Here is a 21,216-nt window from a genome sequence, read left to right on the forward strand (position 1 = left end):
TTGCTTTCAGTCCTATGACCTTTTGTAGCACTGCCCTAGCATTGCTCCCAATCCTACTGAATATAAAATAATTAATTAATGTCAAGATACATTACAGAAAAATAAAGCACTCAAATGATAATAAATCTACATATATTGTTTGATATTAATCTCATGTTCTTTGTGTCTTTAATTATATTTTTGTTAATTCTATTAGAAATTATATTACAAATCTTAATTCTATTTCAGACAACTTGACAGGGCATTAGTTGGTAAATAAACAATTTGTAAGGCACAGACGCCTAGAAAATGGAAATTTCTGTGACGTGAAAAAAGCCAATGACAGAACTTAGTCTAGGCTCTGAATATGAAATAAAATATGTCAATATACATTTTTTTCCTTATTGGATATTTTCAGTCCATTGAGTTTAAACCATAATTAATTTCCCCCCAAAATAAGCTTAAAATCAAAATCCCTTTTCATAGAGGTTTTGCCTTATTCAAATCATCCTATATAATAAAAGGGTAATATGCATATAGACTGAATGCCAGAACAACCCAACAACTAATCAAAGCTTAATATGCTAATGATATGCTAAGGATGCTCAACCACTCACTATGACATACACTGACCACCAGGGGGCAGATGCTCCGACCAGTAGGTTAGCTTGCTGCTGGGGTCCAGCTGATCAGTACTGAGCGAGATGGGCCGGGCACCTCTGGAGCCCTCCCGCGGCCCCTCCCCGGCCTAATCGTGCACTGGTGGGGTCCCTCAGCCTGGACTGCACCCTCTCACTGAGATTGTGAAGATGTTAGTGATGAAACCTGTTAAGACACACTTGTAGGAAAAAATAAGACATATACATAAATAACCAAAATACAAGCAATATGAAAGTAGGTTTTGATTAAATGCTATCTATGTTCAGAGGAGAGATTATCTTCACCTGAGTTTAGGACAGCAGGAAATCTTTTCAGAAGAGCTGGCATTTAAGCAAGGCCATGGCAAACAGATAGGGAAATCTAAGTGGAGGGGAAAAGATGGCCATCATACGGAGGTAGGGCACTATTCTAAACACTGGTGATATCACAGAGAACTTAAGCATAAAGCTTTGTTCTCACAGAGCTTATGTTCTGGGGAGAAAACAGGAAATAAATATAGAAAATAGGTAAATTATACAGTATATTGGAAGGTGATAAGTGCAATGGAGAAAAGTAACACTGAGTAAGGAGGATGGGGAATGTGGTCCCATTTTAAATGAGGTCATCAGGATAGGCCATAGCACAAAGACGACATTTAAATGAAGCGACGAAAAAACACGCCCAAAGATCACATCAAGAAAAACTGAAGCACAAGGGGAGTGTTGATTGATGAAGTTGTTGGCAGAATAAGGAGAGATTGCAGAAGGCCTCAAATGCCAAGTTAGGGAGTTTGGATTTCATTTTGAAGATACTGGGGAGGTGTTAACAATTTTGGAAGAACGATTTAAAAAGATCTGGTTGTACTTTATGTAGATGACTCTGGCAGATAGATTAAGTGGAAGGGACAAGAAGGAGGCAGGGAGATCTTCTACTACATCCTCTAAATTAGAATGTAGAAGGACTATATTAAAAGTACAGAAATATTTGGCTTATATAAACTATTTCTTTTTATCTGTTCATTTAATATATGGAGAGGAACTTTTACATGTCAAATATGACTCTAGATTCAAGAGATGACTTTAGTGAACAAAACAGGCAAATATCCCTACCTTTGTGGACTCTGCATGCTAGCAGGAGGAGTTAGACAATACACATAAGCATAATATAAACAATGAATATAAGTAAATACAATATAAATATGCAGTGTGGGAGAAAGCAATATGTCTTCTGAAATAAGGATAGAGTAGGCTAAGGGGACCATGAGAGTACTGGGTGTGGGGCAAGAGGGCTACAGGGCAGGTGTAATATTATTAGCCTTTACAATATTCTCTATTCCAAAAAAGGGAATATTCACACTTCCAAAAACTGTTATAAAAATGTCTATGCTGACATAAGGCAGATATAATGTATATAATCATTTACTTTAAAAATATATATATGTTTTTACTGATTTCAGAGATAGGAAGGAAAGGGAAAACGAGATAGAAACATCAATGATGAAAGAGAATCATTGATTGGCTGCCTTCTGCATGCCCTCCACTGGGGAACAAGCCTCACTAGGGCATATGTCCTGACCGGGAATTGAACAGTGACCTCATGGTTCATAGACTGACACACAACCACTGAGCCACACTGTCCGGCCAAAAGAATTGTTTACACTTTAAAACACATCAATATGGGCCCGGGAGCCAAGCGAGGGCGTTCCTGTCTGGGCTGCAGCGGCGGGAGGGAGCCCAGTGGAGGCGCCCTCCGGAGGCACTGCCCATGCTGACTACACAGTCCTCCAGCTGCTGTCAAGAGTAACACCACAGTGCCCAGTGCCCCCCAGGCCAACAGCGACTCTATGGTGGGCTATGTGTTGGGCCCTTTCTTCCTCATCACCCTGATCCGGGTGGTGGTGGCTGTGGTAATGTACGTCCAGAAGAAAAAGCGGGGGGACAGGCTTCACCATCACCTGCTCCCCATGTACAGCTATGACCCCGCTGAGGAGCTGCATGAGGCTGAGCAGGAGCTACTCTCGGACGTGGGAGACCCGAAGATGGTGCACGGCTGGCAGAGTGGCTACCAGCACAAGCGGATGCCCTTGCTGGATGTCAAGACCTGACACCCTCACCTTCAGAACCATGGGGTCCTGCCGCCTGCTGCTTCCCCTCCCACCTGCCCACCCAGCCCTCTGCTGGGCACTGGGTCTCCACTCCTCCTACCCATCCCCCTTCGTGTGTAGTCCTTTGTGGGCTGAGCCTGCTCCCAGGCACTAGGGGTTTTTCCTCTTGGGGTGGGCAGAGCTTTGCCCTGTGGGCCCCTTTAGCCCTCCCTGACTTGGCTTGGGAGCTTCCCATGGTGACAGGGCCTGATGTATAGTCTTCAGTATACATATTTTGTAAATAAAATGTTTTGTGGTTAAAAAAAACACAACACATCAATATGTGCAATGGCCAAAGAAACATAAAAGTATCTCTAAATCTCATGTCTTGATCTACATGAATAATGATGTATATTACCCACAAGTTACACCAGGAGAAACTCTAAAAGTAAATAATGTTAGCTTTGTCTTTCCAGACAGAACCCAGACAAATATATCCCACAGGAGAACACACTGGACTTTAAATGATACAGGAAAGAATGTCCTTCTAGAGGCCTTGGTTCCTATTAGGAATAAAACAGTGACTTGTTTCCTGATATATAACAGTTAAGTACAAAGCTTTGTAAAAGGTTTGAGAAAATTAATGCTCACATCAAATTCAATTTCAAGGTATCATTTAGTTCTAGTGACAAATTATTTTCCCAAAAGCACTGGTTACAAGTTTTGTCAATGATATTTTCTAGCAACATATTTGTGGGTCAGATCGATATACTTACTATAATGATAATTTTAAATAATTCTAAAATTAGACCTGGAAACTCTTAGAATTGTACTGTTTGAATAAGTCTTTTGATTCCTACCCAACAGAAGGATGGTGAAAGTCCAGCAAGTCTCACAGTAAATGATATATTTGGCACTTTTAAGTTTCCAAATTACTCATTTAGCAACTATAACTCTATGCCTACTCACTACAATGACGTATAATGGGTACTACTAAATTGTGTTATCATAATGAGTTTGCCTATGTAGGAACAGATTATAAGACACATAGTAATATTTTCTAGTAACAAAAAAATAATAATGTATTCTTTAATAAAGGTAAATTCATGTAAGAACAACCTCTTGGAGATAACATTATAAATACTGGGAAAATGACAGTAAAAGATCTTCTGAAGGCACTAGGAACCAACCACAAGTAGGCAGAAACTGGAAAAAAAGAATGGTACTAATGAGTTTCCTAGGATTCTTATTGCTTTTGCCTCACGGAAGAACACACATGAGAGTGTAGAGTGACTAGAAGTTAGATAGCTTAAGTGACTTGAAAAATCAGAGGTCAATTTAGGGAGTACTAGTTCCTGAGAAATTAAAGAGGACATTCTGTGCCATTACCCTTTAACCCAGTGGTTCTCAACCTTCCTAATGCCGAGACCCTTTAATACAGTTCCTCATGTTGTGGTGACCCCCAACCATAAAATTATTTTCGTTGCTACTTCATAACTGTAATTTGGCTACTGTTATGAATCGTAGTGTAAATATCTGATATGCAGGATGTATTTTCTTTGTTACAAATTGAACATAATTAAAGCATAGTGATTAATCACAAAAACAATATGTAATTATATATATGTTTTTCCGATGATCTTAGGCAACCCCTGTGAAAGGGTCTTTCGACCCCCAAAGGGGTCGCGACCCACAGGTTGAGAACCGCTGTTTTAACCAAAGATCAAGGAAAACACCTGGTGACCAAAATTGGATTTATTGAATGAGAAATGAGAACACACACCATGAGGAACAATGGCTTATCATCTCACCTATTCTAGAATTTGGGCTTGTACTATGTTCTTTTGGGGACTGTTCAAGAAGCTGGGTTTTGCTCTAGATTTGATGGTATTAGGAAGAAGTAAATGTAATTCTAGGTTTGGCCATCTTGATGTTTCTTAAGATTGCTAATGAAGCAATAGTCATATTAGCCATGGGGGGGGGGTTAGTCACTTTTATGGATTGGACACATTTTTATGGATTGGATAATGTTCTTGTTTTTGTCTGCTTTTGGATATGATTATAGAGTGATCTTATTTTTGTCTTGATTCATCATGGCCACAGACTAGCCCTAGCTGATATTTGTATTCTGAGATTTTCTTTTTATCTTAAGCAATAGAATTCTACAGCCTATTGTGAGTGTCTGGCTATCTCCTAGCCACAGAAAGTTGACCTGTTACTTCTAGGCCAGTTGTTAGTTGTCAAGGTCTTCTTTCCTCTTTCTCATCTGGAAAGGAAACAGTCACAGAAGAAAGCTTCAAATTCTGCTCAAATATCTGGCTTATTCATGAACTACATGTATATAGGCAGAGTCCAAGCAGCCTGTTTAAAGCTAAAAAGAATAAACATTTCAGCAGCTATTTACATAACACAAGAGTGAGAACAAGTCTGGTTTTGAACATATAATACAGTTTGGGACTTCATCATGATTAAGAACCCACTAAAACAAAAATAAACACTTTTCAGAAGAACATAGCAGAAAACAGAGTAATGTTCAGTATACAATTAGAGATATGAAGAAACAAGGAAATGTCACCCAAAGTCAAGAATAAAAGGAATCAATGAACATCACCACAAGATGGCCCATGTGATGGAATTAGCTGATAATTATTTTAAAGTGCCCATTATAATTATGTATGAGAACATAAAGTAAAATAATAACAAGGTACAGATAGGAAATCTCAGCAGAGGAATAAAAACTAAAAATTTTTAAAAATTAAAAATTTAATATCTGAAAGAAAAAATTCACTAGCTGGGCTTACGAGCAGATTAGAGAAAACAGACCAAAGAATCAGTATCAGTAAAACTGGTAGAAATGACCCAGTTTGAGGCTACAAGAATAAAAATATTAAATGAAAGAAACAGAACCCTGTAATTTGTGGTACAACATTAAAAAGTGTAACATATGTATCCTTAGCTATAGGTGGGGGAAAAGGAGTGGGAGCAAAAATATTGTAAATATTAAAATAATGGACAAAGTTTCTCAAATTTATAAGAATCATAAATTTACAGATTTAAGCAGTTGAGAAAACGTCAAGAATTTTTAAAATTCAAATCATACTCAAATAGTTGAAACCCCTAAAATAAGAGAAACAATTTGAAAACAGATAAAATGACACATCTTATATGCTAAGTGTCTGGTCGTCTGGTTGTCCATTCAACTAATCAAAATGTAATAGGCTAATGATATGCTAAGGCCGCTCAACTGCTCGCTGTGACATGCACTGACCACCAGGGGGCAGACAGTAGACCAGTCGCTATGACGTGCACTGACCACCAGGGGGCAGACTCTCCAACTGGTAGGTTAGTTTGCTGCTGGGGTCCAGCCGATCAGGGCTGAGGACAGGCCAGACACACCCTGGAGACCTTCCAACGGTCCTTCCCTGGCTGGCCAACCTCCCATGTCCCTCCCTGGCCCTGATTATGTTCCAGTGGGATCTCGGCCTAGCCCGTGCCCTCTCGCAATCCGGGACCTTTCGGGGGATGTCAGAGAGCTGGTTTCGGCCCAATCCCACAGGCTAGGCCGGGGGACCCCACAGGTACACGAATTCATGCACTGGGCCTCTAGTTAATACATAATAGAATGTGGTTACAGATGACAGCTAAGTTGTCCTTAGAAAAAATGGAGGCTAAAAATGAAAGGAAAAACAAAACGGTCCAATGAGAATTTTATATCTAATAAAAATATCCTTTAAGACTGAAGATGAAATAAAGATGTTTCAGATAAACAAAAATTAAGTGAAACCATCACTGTAGTGTGCAGATCCATACCACAAGAAATAGTAAAAAAAGTTCCTCAGCCGAAGAAAACTGATGGAAATTTGGGTATTAGGAAAAGATGAAAATGGTGAATAGAGGTAAATATAAAAATAAAAGAAAACTGAAAGTTAACAAAATAGTGATAATTAAGTCAAAGGAAACAATTATACTTCCAATGTCCACTGTGAAGGTCATGGACTTGCTAAACATTTTCATATTAAGTTAAAATCATTTGAGTAGTGCCTGTAGAACTACTCTGAATCCTTAGCTGCTCAACACTGTGTCAAGTTTAGCAGCAAACACTGATTTTAAGGGAACTGCTTGTTAGCATTGCCCTTGTTAGATATTCCTGACACAAACAGTGGGACCACTTGGGCAATCAATATAAAAAGCATCTCTTGTGAAATTAATTGGAAAATTAGATTTCATGTTTAAATATGAATTCTAAGTGATTCACTAAAACAGATTAAAATAGTTTTCAAACTAACCATGGCCCATGTCAGCTTCCTTCACTACATGCATCTTCTTTTTTAAACAAATTTAAACAAACGAAAGAATGAAGGCAAATATCCTGACATCTCAGATCAGCTTGCATTAAGTGAGGGCGTTCATTTCTATTGGAGTTACCAAGTTATTTGCTTTAATGCCCCTCATTGCTCTAACATGCCTTTATGCACCTTGACAAATGGTCTCTATTATGAAAGATGTATTATAAGGATCAGGATTTGCTTTTACATGTACTGAAATTCAACCTTTGCAGGCCAAGGTAATATCATTTGTACTATGTTTGACACCTTATTACTTAAGTTAGCAGAGCATTTGAAGACTGGCTGTTTAATAATGCACTTTTATAAAAGGATAAGAATTTATCATAGTGGGGGTGATACTAAATGATTCTGAGCTTAAGAATAACTTTCTGCCCCTGCCGAGTAGCTCAGCTGGTTGGAGCATCATCAAGTACACTAAAAAGGTTGTGGGTTTTATTCCCAAGTTGGGGCACATACCTAGGTTTCAGGCCTGATCCCCAGTCAGGGCTTGTATGAGAGGCAACTAATCAGTTTCTCTCTCACATTGATGTTTCTCTCTCTCTTCCCCTCCCTCTCTCAAATCAATAAATATATCCTCAGGTAAGGATTTAAAAATAATAATAACAACTTCCTGTAATTGTGTGGGAGAAGCATACTAAACAAGAAATTAGGAGTTCTGGATTGTAGTTCTGGCCTTGGTGGTAACCTAGACATGGCAGCTTCTGAAAATCACCTGGTCCCAATTGTTTTTGTAAAAACATGTACCGGAATGTTTCAAATATTCCTTTATATAAAGGGATAGTCTAATGTTTGTTATATTTGTAATGGGAAGGTTGAATTGTATGAAAATGTCTGCTTGCTTTTACTTTTAAGCATGTTTCAAAGAGTTTATAAGCTATAGGTTTTAATATTCATTTCACTAAAGATAAGAAAGCATCCAGAATATGTGATAACAAAAAATCGTAATTTGGGGCCTATTGTGTATCTTCGTGAGAAAAGGCCTATACATCTACACAGTGCACAAACACCTCTGAAGATCTGATTCATATCTGATTTGATAAAATGTCAGGCATCAGTCGATGATATGTTTGGTGAAACATGTTAATACCTAGTTCTGCCATGAATATAAGTAGCATATTACAAAGGTCTATAGTTTGAAGTAAAATTTTGAAGTGTAACTACCTTTCTTTGGTCACCCAAATGTGTATCACCCAGCTCAGCAAACAAGTCTGACCTTAGCAAACATCGAAGAATTGCATCAAGTGTGCTGCTTTGTATTATAGGCAAACTTTGTACTGTGGTTATCACAGGATTCTGGCTTGGTCCATTTTACAATCACAATTCTACAATATATCTGACTGAACATCTGGTATTTATTTTTTAGCTCAAAATCCAATTGATCTGATTGGAGAAAGATGAGTCTCTGTCATAAAAAAAATGATGAATGACATTTTTCATAATATTGTGTTTCTTTTTCATTTTGCTTATTACCCAAAACACCATATTAGGACTCTTCTAATCTTAAGAGTCTTAGAAACAAATGTTATCCACCAGAGAGTGCCTCAAGGCTCTTTAGGAAGAATACGGCCCAGCTGCTTGGGGTCACTTACACTCAGCTTCAGGCAGAAGAGAAACAGGTTTCCCAATGAGATTTGTCAGACGGATGTGCGTGCTAGCGAAAGGAGGGTGTGAGAAGCGAGCCCAACTACCCCACAGGAAAAGACTGGCTCTTGCAGCCAAACAGAAATCCAGTTCTGGGATCCAGATATTATTCCCCACTGTCATTATTATAAAGACTGGAGTGCTTCTATCAATGCAGAAGTAAATTCAAGCATCAGTCTGGTAATATCAATGATATGGATTCATAATTACACACTGTCAACAACTGTTTATTCTTCCATTAACTTGTAAAGTTTTTTTAGGGACTTCTTTTCTCTCCTGAGGCAATTGGGAACAGAGGAGCAGCTGCAACATCAGCCCATGCGTTTTGCCAGTTGTTAAGAGAATAGACCAAATAATGACAATGGGCAGTAATACAAGCATTTGGCAGTCATGTTTGCACAAAATGAGGGTAATCTTTAAAATAAGACAATTTTAATGGAACATTATGGCACCTGAGAGTATTGTGGAAGAATCTGGCATCAGATACTTCTCAAGAGACAACTATGGGATTCCTCTCATCTACAATAACCACCCTTTGATCCAGTGGAAATCTTTAACCTGGTGGTCCCACCCAGATTCCACGGTCTCTCACTTCACTCCTGGCACCTAATTCTCTACCCAACTTAAATTGTCTTACCATTGTAGTCACTTTAATGCATTCACTTTGACTTCCTTGCTCCTCTGTTCATACACACAACAATAATTCAATCCAACTCTCTGTCTTTTGAATGTCTTACTTGTCTTGCTCAATGTGGCTAGAGAAAAATGACCACAAATTTTAAGTGGGCCCTTGACACTACCCATCAGTCATTCTATATTTCTTTAGACCACTCCTGTGCCACTCTCCTAGACTTGCCGACTTCTCATTTCTTCTCAAAATCTGATACCTCCTCCACCATAATCTTGCTTCCTTCTTGATGAGAAGTTGCTGTAATCAGAAGAAAGCAATCAGAAGTTCCCACCACCAGATCTCCCCACCTAAATATCTCTTTCTCCCATGTGCGACCTTGTTCCTACAAACATGAATGGATAGCACATGCACCTAGAAAAACCCACCGTTCCACTGTGTTCTAGGTCTCATCCCCTCCTAACACCTATTTAAATAAGTTAAAATTCTCCCCTCTCTCTACGTAAATGTCAATTTCCTCTTCTCCCATGCATCATTATCTTTATTGCACACATGCTACCTTTTTTATCTTTTAAAAAATCCACTTCATGGCTTTTTTTTCCCTCCAGCTACTGTCCTGTTTCTCACATTTTTTTTTTCCACAGTAAAAACCAAAACAAACAAAATAATTATCTGCATTCTGTCTTCATTTCTCTCCTCCGAATTCTCCATGTCACCAAAGCCAATGGACACTAGTGAATCCTCATCTTACATAACATGGCAGCAGCAGCAGCTGACACAGTTGATCATTCTCTTGAAACACTTTACTTGGCTTAGAGGACACCATTCTGCCTTGTTTTCTTTTCTTTTTTTTTTAAATATATTTTACTGACTTCCTACAGAGAGGAAGGGAGAGAGATAGAGAGTCAGAAACATCGATGAGAGAGAAACATCGATTAGCCGCCTCCTGCACATCTCCCACTGGGGATGTGCCCACAACCCAAGTACATGCCCTTGACCAGAATCGAACCCGGGACGCTTCAGTCCGCAGGCCGACGCTCTATCCACTGAGCCAAACTGGTTTCGGCATCTGCCTTGTTTTCTTCCTCTCTTTCTGGCTGTAATTTCTCAGGTTTTGTTTTTGTTGCCCTTATCTCCTCAACTATTAAAAATGTGCCCCAGTACTTAGTCAAGAAAGTGTTTTTTCCCCTCTATACTCCATCCTTAGATGATCCCATTACACCTGTGGCTTTAAATACCACATATGAGCAGTTGACCCCCGCAAATGTGTATTTTCCCATGGACCTCACGCCTGAATTCCAGAACTATATATGTAATTGTCTATCTGACTGATCCTCTAGTGACTAATAAGTATCTCACACCTACATATTCCAAACAAGAGTTGGCTATATTTCTGTACCCCCATGGATAGTTCTCTCACATCCATCAAGACTTGACTCAAAGTCATATTTTTAGTTTGCCTTCCCTGGCCTCCCCTCCAAAACTCTTTTCCCTTTTGCGCTAACTTGGAACATGTTCTCCTTCCTTTCCTACATTTTTTTCTCTTTGTAGGTATTGCTATCTAACATATTATTTATCTTACTATTTATCTTTAGTATTGTTGGTCTCCCTCATAAAGAACAGGGTATTTTCCTGTTTTGTTCATTGCTGCATCACAAGCAATTGGAACAGTGTCTGGCACATGGCAGGCATACAATAAATACTATTTGCGGTATGAATAACTGGGATAGGATAGAAATGTGATGCATGGTTTCCACTAAAAAAGTCTCATATGCACAAGACTTAGTGCACTTAAAATTATTCTATTTTTCTAGCTGTCTCTTTGACTCTTTGCCATACTAAATTGTTTGCATATTCTCAGACATACTTGAGAACAATGATATATACCTAAGTTCTCTCCCTATTATAAACTAGATACACACATCACTTCATGTGTATCTGGGTGAAAAGAATAAATAGTTCCATGACCATGGAGGTGGCCATAAGAAGCCCCTCTGTTATAAAAGGCTGCATTCTCTCCTTTCTCTGTGTTGCCCCACATCTGTGCTAATTGTACCACCATTTTTTAAGCAAATAAGACTCTTTATGCATCTCAGTCAATACAGTTTCTTCTGCTTAAAGTAGTCTTTCTTCTTTCTACAACTGATTGTCATTGTTCAAGATCTTAACCAGATTTTCCACACCTCTGTGAAGTTTACATTATTCCCGGTAGAATGATTTATTCCTTCCTCTATGTTCATATTACTATGGTAGTGAACAGTCACACTGAGATCACTTGTTTGCATATCTGTCTCCCACACTAAATTATGAGCTTCTTATAAGCACAAATATATCTGTGTCTTCAGCATTTAATCAAAGTCTTTCATATAGTAGATATCGAATCTTTGCTTAAGGCACCCATCAACCCATAGAATAGAAGTGCAATTCAATGTCAGGATAAAACATTTAAAAAATTAGCTTCAAGAAAATAACACAATATAGTTTTCAATATAATTTCACCACAAGTCTACCAGAGTCAGAAATGATAAAAACAATAAACTATAAATATTTCAATATTTTATTAATTTAAAATTTGGCCTACTTAAAATGATCTACATAGAAATATAAAAATAAATGGCTTGTTTTGTTTTTTAATTACAACTTCATTTCTAGGTTAAGACTTATAGCACTAAAACGATTGTATGAAATTTATTTAAAACCAAGAAAGCCAGCAAAATTTTAGTGAAGTCATAAGTAGATACATTTTTTCAGGGCATTATTAGTACATGCTTTGTATTAGATTTTTAAAGTTTGTGTAACCAAATGGAGAATTTTTAAAAGTTAATTAAGAGTTCTTATTTTTCTCTGCAGTTATGACTGGTAAAATGGCAAATTTAATGTGGCAATGTTCATTTCATGGAAGAATTTAAATATCAAATTGTGATTAATTAGTTGTAAAAAAGAATAATATTAATATAAATTATGACTCCAATTTGTTAATTTAACAAACACTTGTTATTTCCTTTTATATTGCTATGACAAAATAATATTCAGATTGACAGTGGTTGAGTATCTTTTTTAAAAATTTTATTTCAGAGAGGAAGGGAGAGGGAGAGGGAGATGGAAACATCAATGATGAGAGAGAATCATTGATCAGCTGCCTCCTGCACCCTCCCCCCACCGCCCCGCACCCACTAGAATTAAGCTCGCAAACCAGGTATGTTCCCTGACCTGGAATCGAACTTGAACTCCTGGTTCATGGGTCCACGCTCATTCACTGAGCCACACCAGCCAGACTGAGTATCTTAATGTTGACATTTATGTGTACAATTTTTATTAAATACTTTTCCTATTTTCCAAGATGAACATTTTAATTTAATTTTCTCAAGTTAAGTCTTTAAGAAAATAAGAGATTTACCTATACAATTCCTCTATGAACATCTGTCTTTTGTAACCTTTATTTTTTCATTATATAATATTTTAAGACAAAATTGTCAGTAGAGTGTAATAATGGTATATTAAGTTCCAATACTAAAATATCCACCCAGATTAAAAAGAATTATCATATAATAGCAGTTTCTCTCTTTCTCTCTCTCTCTCTCTCTCTCTTTCTCTCTCTCTCTTTTTAATCTTCACCTGAGGATATGTCTATTGCTTTTAGAGAGGAAGAGAAAGGAGAGAGAGAAGCATGGATGTGAGAGAGAAACATGGATCAATTGCATCCCATATGCATCCTGATCAGGGATTGAACTCACAACCTAGGTATGTACCCTGATCCGGAATCAAACCCTCAACCTTTCAGTATACAACAATCCAACCATCTGAGCCACACCAGTCAGTCCTATAATAGCAGTTCTTAAAGTCAGAGGGCTGTTATTGGATTATAATTCTTCTGGTCCCATGCTAAATTCCTTCTGTATGTTAGCAATGAGATGCCTGCTTTCCCTAGCAAACTCTGACATTAACCTTCCTTGACAATCTTATTGGGAAGTGGCCTACATTTCTTTTATTGGAAGAAGGAATATCATATCAAGAACTTAAGTTTTTCTTTTGCTTTGTATCTCCAGGGGTATTTTATTCAATATGTAGGTATGTGTGAGAGCAAAGCACACAATGTTCAACAGCGTGTCCTCTAGAAATCAGGTAGCAGGAAGTAAAACCAATTATCCTTAGTGTCCACTCCCCAAAGCACCTGAGGCAAACGCCTACAGGATGGCATTTGAAGAGATTATACCTCTGCTTTCCCCAAGATTCCACCAGGAAACTGAGGTAAGGCAATGTTAGCCATAGCTTCTATTTATTTATTGAATGCATAATATGTGCCAACTGTACTGCAGGAGATCATTTCTAATCCTCATCTCTAATGTCAAAACAGCTTTGCCAACTTTTCCATTTTACAGAAGAGGAAAATGAGGTTAAGAAACCTAAGGAATCTGTCCAAATTTATATGGCTAGTATGTGCCAGAAGCCAGACTCAATTCTAGTTTCTCCTGCTGCATACTTCATTGCTCTCCAATGTACATTATAGGAGATGGTTCAAGACAAAGGAAAAGAAGGATATTAGCTTCTAGTAAGGCTCATTTCCCTCTCTTTCCCTGGACATGTAGAGATGAGCAACCTGGAGGGAGAATTGCTTCCATTCCATAGGTGGAAAAAAGAAACAACCTTCCGGATTCACAATTTGTTCCTGAGTTACTAGCCAAATTGTAGTCTCCAAAATTGGCTACAACTTCATAAAAAGTTTCTCTACAATAGTGCTTCTCTAATATTTTTTAGAATTTTTTTTGTTGATTTTAGAGAGGGAGGAAGGTGGGGGGAGTGGGAGAGAGAGATTGATTTGTCGTCCCACTTATTTGTGATTCTATTTTTCCCCCTAATCCTAACTCTAGGACATAGTATTGACTTTTAGAGAGAGGAGAATGGAGAGAGAAAGACATCCACTGGTTGCCTCTTGTATGTGCCCCGGCCAGCTATCAAACTTGCAACCTAGGTGTGTGCCCTGACCGGGAATTAAACCTGCAATCTTTTGATGCAAGGGACCTCACTCCAACTAACTGAGCCACACAGGCCAGAGCCACTGGTTGATTCTCGTAGGTGACCTGACTGGGGAGAGAACTAGCAATCTTGGCGAATGGGGATGACACTCTAACAGTTACCCCGCAGTGCTTCTCTAATATTAATGCAGAATTAAACCAGGCAGAGTCTTATAAAAACATTGAGATTTTGATTTTGTAGGGTGGGGTGAGGCCTAAGATTCTGCCTTCTAATAAGCTCTCAGGCAATGCTGATACAATTGGCCTATGAACCACACTAAGTGCCGCAAAGGTAAGCATCTCTCCTTTGCCTCTTCATTGCAATAGTGGATGGATATAAGGGAGAGTTGATGAACAGGTCTCGACATCATTTTGGACAAAAATATTACACGATTCATGGACCCTATGCAGAGTTAATTTTTCATGTCTCAAATCATTTATTCCAATTTCCTTTAATTCCACCTCTCATTGCTCACATTTGACTATTATACTCCATAGTTTCTTAGAAAAAATATGAGGTGATTTTTAGTATGATTAACATTTATTTTCAACTTTAGTAAAGGCCATAAAGACAACTGATTAAAACAAATGGAGACTCGGAACCATTCAATTTCTTAATGCACATTACACTCCTCTTTCCACAATGTGGCCAAGAAAAGGATTAGCTTCTTCAATGTGGCCAAGAAAAGGATTAGCTTCTTCAAGTCATAACTAAAGTATATATTAATTATGTGTTCTGTCCTCTATTAGATGATAGACATGGAAGACAATAAAAAATCCAACTCTGGCCCTAACCGGTTTGGCTCAGTGGATAGAGCGTCAGCCAAGGGCATGTACCTTGGTTGCAGGCACATCCCCAGTGGGGAGTGTGCAGGAGGCAGCTGATTGATGTTTCTCTCTCATTGATGTTTCTAACTCTCTATCCCTCTCCCTTCCTCTCTGTAAAAAATCAATAAAATATATTTTTAAAAAATCCAACTCTGTTTTGGGAGAGTATATTCTAGTGGGAGAAACAGAACTGCATGTGGAAAGCATGTGGGCATGTGTGTGAGTGTGCATGAATACTTATGAGGAGCAGTCACCTTTTCCCAGGATCAGGAGAAGAGCGATCAGGGAACATTTCACAGAATACCTGTGTCTATAACTAGCACTGCTTGGGTAAGAACATTTCAAACAGTATTTAAAAAAACACTCAGCTATTCATAGGCATGAAATAACATAGAATGATTTGCGACATTTGGCTCTAATGGTGGTTGAGACAAGTATGAGAAAAATCTAGGCTTTTGTGGTAGACCTTAATTCAGGCACCCAGATATAGAGAAGTCCATAGGCCGGAGAGAAAGAAGGATGGGAAATGAACATTTGATAACTTCATGAAAGTCTTGCCAGTCACCAGGCATAGTTAAATGTGTACTTCCAGGTGTAGGGGACATGAACTATTAATAGATAGAGTAATAGTTAATACCAATTTCTTTTTCCCCTGACTTAGCTAACTGGAATTAACTATGGCTTTTCTTAAACTCTATTGCACCAAAAGTAAAAGAAAGACTTGTGATTCCCTGAGCAGCAATGCAATATTAGGAAATATAAGTTACCATATGCAGTACCACACAAAGACTTGCATGCACAGTGGGAATGAGTTAGCGTAACCTGAGAAATCCACACAGTAGAGGATTTCATATATTGTACTACTAACCAATCCCAGCTTCCTTTTATGTGTTCCCTTTTGAAATAAAAAGGAGTAAAATATTTTATTTTTTAAGTGTCTGTTTATCCTAGCACACATTTAAAAAGCAATGCATACAGGTGTATAGAAGAGGCTCTCTATAACGCAAATGAATAATTTATATTCTCGTTTTATTCCTTTTGTAGCAGTGAGGGCATCTAAAGGACCATGTGTGCAGTCTTACTCACAAAGCATTGTTATAGCATTAGCTGGCAAGGGATCATTAGAAGTACCCCACCCTTTAAAAGGATATATACCCTAAGTTACCCTAAAAAGATCAATATCTCCATCTAAACAAGGAAAGTCCAAAAAATAAACCTAGCAATTTATTATAGATTTCAACCAATCTTGGATTTATCCTAAAACTCAACCACTAAAATAGAAACCATTACATTAATAACTCATGAGAAGGCTAGTTATAGGTCATTTTTTCCTACTTACGAAATCACTTCATTTCATTTCTCTCATTATTTTTATATGTATATAGCTTGATATTATCTGACTTCTTAGCTGTGGTCATTCTTTTCAGGATTTTCCACAGGGAAACTTCAAACTGGACACAGAGATAAAACAGGCTTATACTGCCAAGGACATACTTAAAAATAATTTTTACTCAGTTCGGTGGTTTAAGTTTCTTGGGAGACGAGAGAAGAATGTTTTCTCCTCCTCATGCTCTGGAGTAAATGTAAGCTTTCTACAAAGTGTTAGGCTGACTGCAATGAAATGAAAACTCTACCATGTATCAATACAATGATGATGTATTTATAGAACATGAACCACAAGAGAGCTATAGTGAGCACTTTCAATAAACCTCAATTAAAGTGGTCAATATTGCTAAAAGAATCTTTAAAGCACCTCTGACAGAAAACTTCTTGGAGATTAGTTTTAAATGCTGAGATAGACAGAGTGCTTCAAAGCATAATGGGAAGTAAATGCCAGTGTTTAAGTTCTAGCTCTCAGGATCTCAAGGTTATGGCTTGAATAAATAAAAGCTCCATGATCCTTGAATAAAAGGTATTTTTACCTTTTACACTTGAAAAAGTAAACATGGGCAGTATCCTATATAAAGACTTATAAGAGTACACCTGTGCTAAATCCCTTTGAACATGTTTATCCATGTTTTCCCTAAAATGCTAAATTTTTCTTGTTCCTCTTCTATGATAATTTAGAGAGATATTTCTTACAGTCATGGTCCATTTGAAGTCCCACTTCTACAAATCCTTTCCTTTATGTCCTAGTTTTATGAAAATCTGCACAGCCAAATACGGTGCTTGATTACAGACTCTGAGAGCAATTGCCAATCGTTCCTTGTAAATTTAAGCTCCACCACTGAAAAGTAAGTTCCTTAAAGGCAAGCTTCATGCTCTACTTTGCTTTACAATCCCTCATATTGATAAGCAGAGTTCTAATCATGTTGTGGCAGCTTTGTTTAAAATGCAAACACTGCTAGACGGGTTCCACATCTTAGGAAAGCTTTCAGAGCTCACAAGCTAATGAGCATCTAGTTCGAAAAGTATAGACACTGTCAGATGAGACCTGGAAAGTCCTGGATGCAAAGAACTAAGGACTACAAGGGTAGGAGAGGGTAGACTTAGAAAAAGAGATGCTTTAGAGAGAGAGACAGAGAGGGAAAGACAAATGACAGTTTTCCCCAAGACAGGCCTTATGGACACTTTCTTCTGGGTAGTAAAGTTCTTTTTGAAGAGTAGACACTCAAGGGTTCTTTCTCAGATGGAAAACCCTAACAAAAGGGAGGCCCTCGGAACACTCTGGTGCAGTTTAACTCTCAGGGATCCAAATTAGCTAACCCAACGAAGAAAGTTGTTCTTTATTGAGCTAAAGCCAGATACAGTCTTTCTTTTCACTGGTACTGATGCCTTAGTATTCAGTGATTCATTTGTTCACTCATTTAACAAATGTTTAGTGCACACCTGATAGGTGCTTTAGCACATTCTGAGGGCTGAGAGATTCTACTGTGAGCAAAATGAACTTGGACCCTAGCTTTAGATGGTCCTGTCTCCTGGCAGACGAAAACACTAACCAAATAATGACACCAATATGAAACTAACAATTTAAAAAGCTGGTTAATGCAATAAAGAAAAGGCATAATGAGCCCTGAGCAAATTTGGTAGAGAAAGCTGATCTAATGTAAAAGCAAGCACAGAGGGCGGGAGTGTTCTGGCAGTAGAAAAAGCATAAGTTCGTGAGAATGGAAGGAACCATGAAACTTTCCAAGAACCGAAAGAAAGACTCTTCTTAAAAAGTTGTATGAACTGAAGATTGAGAACCCCTCAACACTTGGTGAGCAATTCCTCAGTGAGGCATTTGGGTGCTTGTGGTCCTTTGAATAAGAGAACCCAGCGGGCTCAATGCTCTGCTGTGGGCCGGAGAAGGCTCTCATCTCCTCTCCCTTTCCTCTCCGGCCAGGTTTGTGCCTTTGTGGGCAATGCCTGGCAAGACCCCTGATTCCAACCAAACTTTGAGTGGTTTTCAGAGTCATATGTGATCTGTTGCTGGGTAGAAAAATTCACAGAAAGTTCAGGCTGACGGGATATTAAAGGTACCTGGACTGTTTGCAGGACTGGTCTATCTTAGAGACAGTCTTTTAGCAAATGTGATCTCTTTTTATTAAATGTATTATTCTTCCAGCCTTAGTTCCAAGGATAAAAGGAAGGTAAGCAAGTTGAGCAGTGGGCACTGGAATCTCAGCTGGGGTCCTAACCTTTTTTAAGGTGTCACCTAACTTAGTTGAATAGCAATGCTCTTTTTCAAGTCTTCAAATTATATTAAAAATCTGCTATCTTCAGGGTAAGCAACTGAGGTCATAGAAGTGAGATGGCCACCAGCTGTTTTGTAACTTTGAGCAAAAGCTGAAGGCGCTCTCCCTCACAGGAGCACAGGGCGCCTTTCCCTTTCCCTTCCCCCTCCCTGCCCCAGGCATGTAACCATTAGTTTCCACACTCCCAAGCTCCAAGGGCCCTTCCTTTACCTCTGTAACTTGTTGGCTGGACCATTTCTTCTAGAAATTACTTCTACCTCTTTGATTTACCAAATAAATGTTCTCTTATAGTTTGGGTCTCGGCTCTGAATTCTTTCCTAGCCAGAACCCAAGTACCTAATCTTTAAAAATAATAATAAGCTGAAGATATGACAAACTTAGAGGAGAAATATAACTAAAATATAACTAAAATTGAACATAAAATTAAAGTGTATTAAACTCAAAGGCTTGTATCATGCCTCTATTTATTTAATGCCATGTTGGCTTTTAAAAAATTGAAAATGGGATTTAGGGTAGTAAAGTTCTAAATGTGATAGAGAAAATGGATGTTAGACAGCAGACCATTGCTACTTATGATATTCTCAGAAAGTTAGAAGCTTTGTGTTCAAAAATGTTTCCATAATAATTTAGTTAGGATAAGTATCTTTTACTGAAACTTAATTGTTTTATCTCAACTTTTCTATGCTACAGGTTCCTTATGAATTTTACTCTGAGAAAATTTTCTATTTTCCAGTTTTGAAGCTTTAAGAATATAGTCATACTGAAATCTGTCTCAACATGTGGATTTTTCCTTTTTTAATTCTCACTAAGAACTCATTGGTACCCTGAGGGTACCAGGGCAGCACATTCACTTCATTGCAAAAATTCCCTAGATTTTCTCAGTTCTCCCCTATGGTTCCTGCTTTGTGAACTGCTTCTATATAATAGTTATTTTGCTACTTTTAAAATTTTATTGGTGGGAAGTTCCTAAGGTTCAGGATTCTTTTGTATGTAAATCTTATCTGGTTTACATATCAGCACCACCCAGCTTCCAAAACAGCTAGTGAGCTAAGCCCTTAGTTTTACAAACATGGTTCCCTCACTGTAGACATCTGCAATTCCTCTGGTAAAACCTCCTCCTAACCTATAGTCATTAACAATTATTTAAGAGCAACCTTACTAATCCTCTCATGGCTGTTGAGATCCATGTTTCATTATAGTATATTGTTTTGCTCATTGTGGAAGCATAAATGAATCAATATCCCCAAAGCACACCAGGTACTATAGTCAAATTGTCTACATGTGTAAAAGCAATAATCAGATCTACATGCAGTGTTCAAGTTCCATTTCCCTTGCTCTACTTCAGGAGCCAATCCTGGTGCCTCTGCAGGCTCTTAGCTTTATCAGTATTATTCCAAACAGACTCCAGGAAAATCTGTGCTGTAACTCCTCACCTATGTGAAAGTGTCCAAGATGCAAATCCTTCGAGGGACACTCTTTAGTGGAGCAAGTGGGATACTATTTGAGCACTTACGAAGCGGTTTCCATAATGCTGCCTAAGTCACTGTATTGGAAGTCTTACGGTCCCGATGGAGAGATGACACCATGCCATCTTCAGAAAGCCTTGAGGTTTGGAAAACTATCCTACAGTTTGAATACTTATTCTTTCTGCACGACTGCACTGTTTCGTGTGCTCATGTGTTCTCTAGCAGACAGCGCTGGACTTCTTCCCTGAAATATGAAGAGTCTGACCCCTCCCTCTCGAACCCAGTCTATGCTCAGACATCAGCTTGGGATGCTCTAAAAGACAGAACAACCGATTTCACACACCCCCATACGACACAGGCTCCCAGCCAGTCCCTCACACACACAGGGCTCTGCACAAGCGCATCCTGCCTGTGCTGCCTGGCGCTCAGACTGAAGCCTAAATAAAGGAGCAGTGTGGCTGCTGGAGCAGCTCCACTCCCCGCCCGGCGCAGGATGCCTTCATAAGCACATGTGGAGGGCAGGACAGGAGGACGGCCCCTCCCTGCCTGCTAACTCTGGGACATGAGCTTTCTCCTTGCGCAATGGATCAGAATTCAAAAGCAGAAAAACCAAACCAAACGGTCAGGCAGAGCAGGCAGCTTTATCTTTTCAGAGATGAATGGCAGGCAAGGACCCTATGTTTTCACCTGTCACTTCCCATGAGGAGAGTCCAAATGTAAAGTGTCACACAGGCGTGCATCTTGTCTTAGAGAAATTGTTTACTAGCCCACTTACCAACAACAAAAAAGTGCTTCCTGTTATGTCCAAAGAAATGCAATCTACCCTTTTAAAAATGGAAACCTGTAATTGCCCGAAAAATAGCTTCTACCAGCCTTGCTGGGGAGTTTGCAGTTGAGGTAAAACCGTCACCACTCAC

General features: G+C 38.6%; 1 protein-coding gene across 1 annotated transcript; it reads left to right on the forward strand.

Moving 5' to 3' along the window:
• Positions 1-1,017: 1,017 nt before the first annotated feature.
• LOC102416935 (uncharacterized protein C3orf18-like) lies at positions 1,018-2,812 on the forward strand. The gene is made up of 2 exons (XM_023751021.1): positions 1,018-1,034; positions 2,398-2,812. The coding sequence occupies exons 1-2, from the start codon at positions 1,018-1,020 to the stop codon at positions 2,720-2,722; spliced, it is 342 nt and encodes a 113-aa protein (XP_023606789.1). The 3' UTR covers positions 2,723-2,812.
• Positions 2,813-21,216: the final 18,404 nt, after the last annotated feature.

The sequence above is a fragment of the Myotis lucifugus genome, unplaced genomic scaffold (genome assembly GCF_000147115.1).
Source record: "Myotis lucifugus unplaced genomic scaffold, Myoluc2.0 scaffold_18, whole genome shotgun sequence".
NCBI classification, from domain to species: Eukaryota; Metazoa; Chordata; class Mammalia; order Chiroptera; family Vespertilionidae; genus Myotis; species Myotis lucifugus.